The sequence below is a fragment of the Tupaia chinensis genome, unplaced genomic scaffold, assembly GCF_000334495.1.
Source record: "Tupaia chinensis unplaced genomic scaffold, TupChi_1.0 Scaffold144326_1, whole genome shotgun sequence".
Lineage (NCBI taxonomy): Eukaryota > Metazoa > Chordata > Mammalia > Scandentia > Tupaiidae > Tupaia > Tupaia belangeri.
In genome coordinates this window covers 718,628-719,507 of record NW_006204184.1, presented here as the reverse complement: position 1 = coordinate 719,507, position 880 = coordinate 718,628, and the positions used below count along the sequence as shown (strand labels likewise).

Below are 880 nucleotides of genomic sequence, written 5' to 3'. Positions count from 1 at the left end.
GGTCCTTCTTCCACCTGGAACGCCTCTGCTTCCAGCACACACTCTACTGCCCTGGGTCTTGTGCCACGGCACTGCACCACACCACACCCTGACCCACAGGACTGGGAAAGTGTGTCATGGTACAGAAGCTGGCAAGAGTGGGTGCCCCCAAAGGTGAGCCGAGGCCCAGGCAGGAGCCCAAGCCCTGGCCCTGCTTGTCACTCCTCCACTGCAAGATGGCTCACAACTGCAGCCTGACCACTGGCGTCCTCGCCTCAGGAGACTTGGAGCGGAACAGTGCTAACCTTCTGCCCCTCCGAGACTCCAGAGCAGCGGTTAGAGCAAGGAGATGCTCAGCACCTAGGAGGCGGCAGGCAGCCCACTCCCGCGCAGGGCTCTGCAGCCAGCCCTCCCCCCCCCCCCAGCCGCTCTCACAGCCGCCTGGGCAGGGTACGGGCAGAGGGGCCTGTCGGCCTTACCGGATGCACAACCACTCCAGGATCTCTAAGCGGTACTTCGAGGGGCTACACAGCAGCTCCAGGATGGTCCTCGGCTCTGTGATATACAGACCATCAAGGAAGGGGCACTGCAGGTCCTAGATAAGGAAAGGGGGAGCCAGGAGCGTCAGGTAGCAGCAACGCTGGCCGGGTGCCCACAGTGTGCAGGACGCCTTGGCCCGCCCCTGCAGCCGCGGCCTGAGCTCTCGAGGCAGCAGCACCCAGGAGCACAGCCCAGTCCCAAGCCTTCAGAGATGCCGATCAAGGATGCAAGCTGAGGGAAGGGAGACAGGGAAGCCAAGGAGGGACTGGGGGCGCGGTGTGGAGGTGTGGGGAGGGGTGAGGGAGGGGCGAGAACGGGGTCTGGGCGAGGGGTAGGGGCAAGGCGGAGTGCGAGCGCGGGT

The 880-nt window shown here is 64.9% G+C and overlaps 1 protein-coding gene across 1 annotated transcript in view; it reads right to left on the bottom strand.

Annotated features, from left to right (window-relative positions):
* The window catches only part of HAUS7 (HAUS augmin like complex subunit 7), a gene marked incomplete at both ends in the record, with an annotated part of 18,958 nt that extends 18,384 nt beyond the window's left edge, over nucleotides 1-574 (bottom strand). The window contains 1 exon segment of the mRNA XM_014583476.1: nucleotides 459-574. Within this exon segment, the coding sequence (XP_014438962.1) occupies nucleotides 459-574 (116 nt within the window).
* Between the last annotated feature and the right edge of the window lie 306 nt (nucleotides 575-880).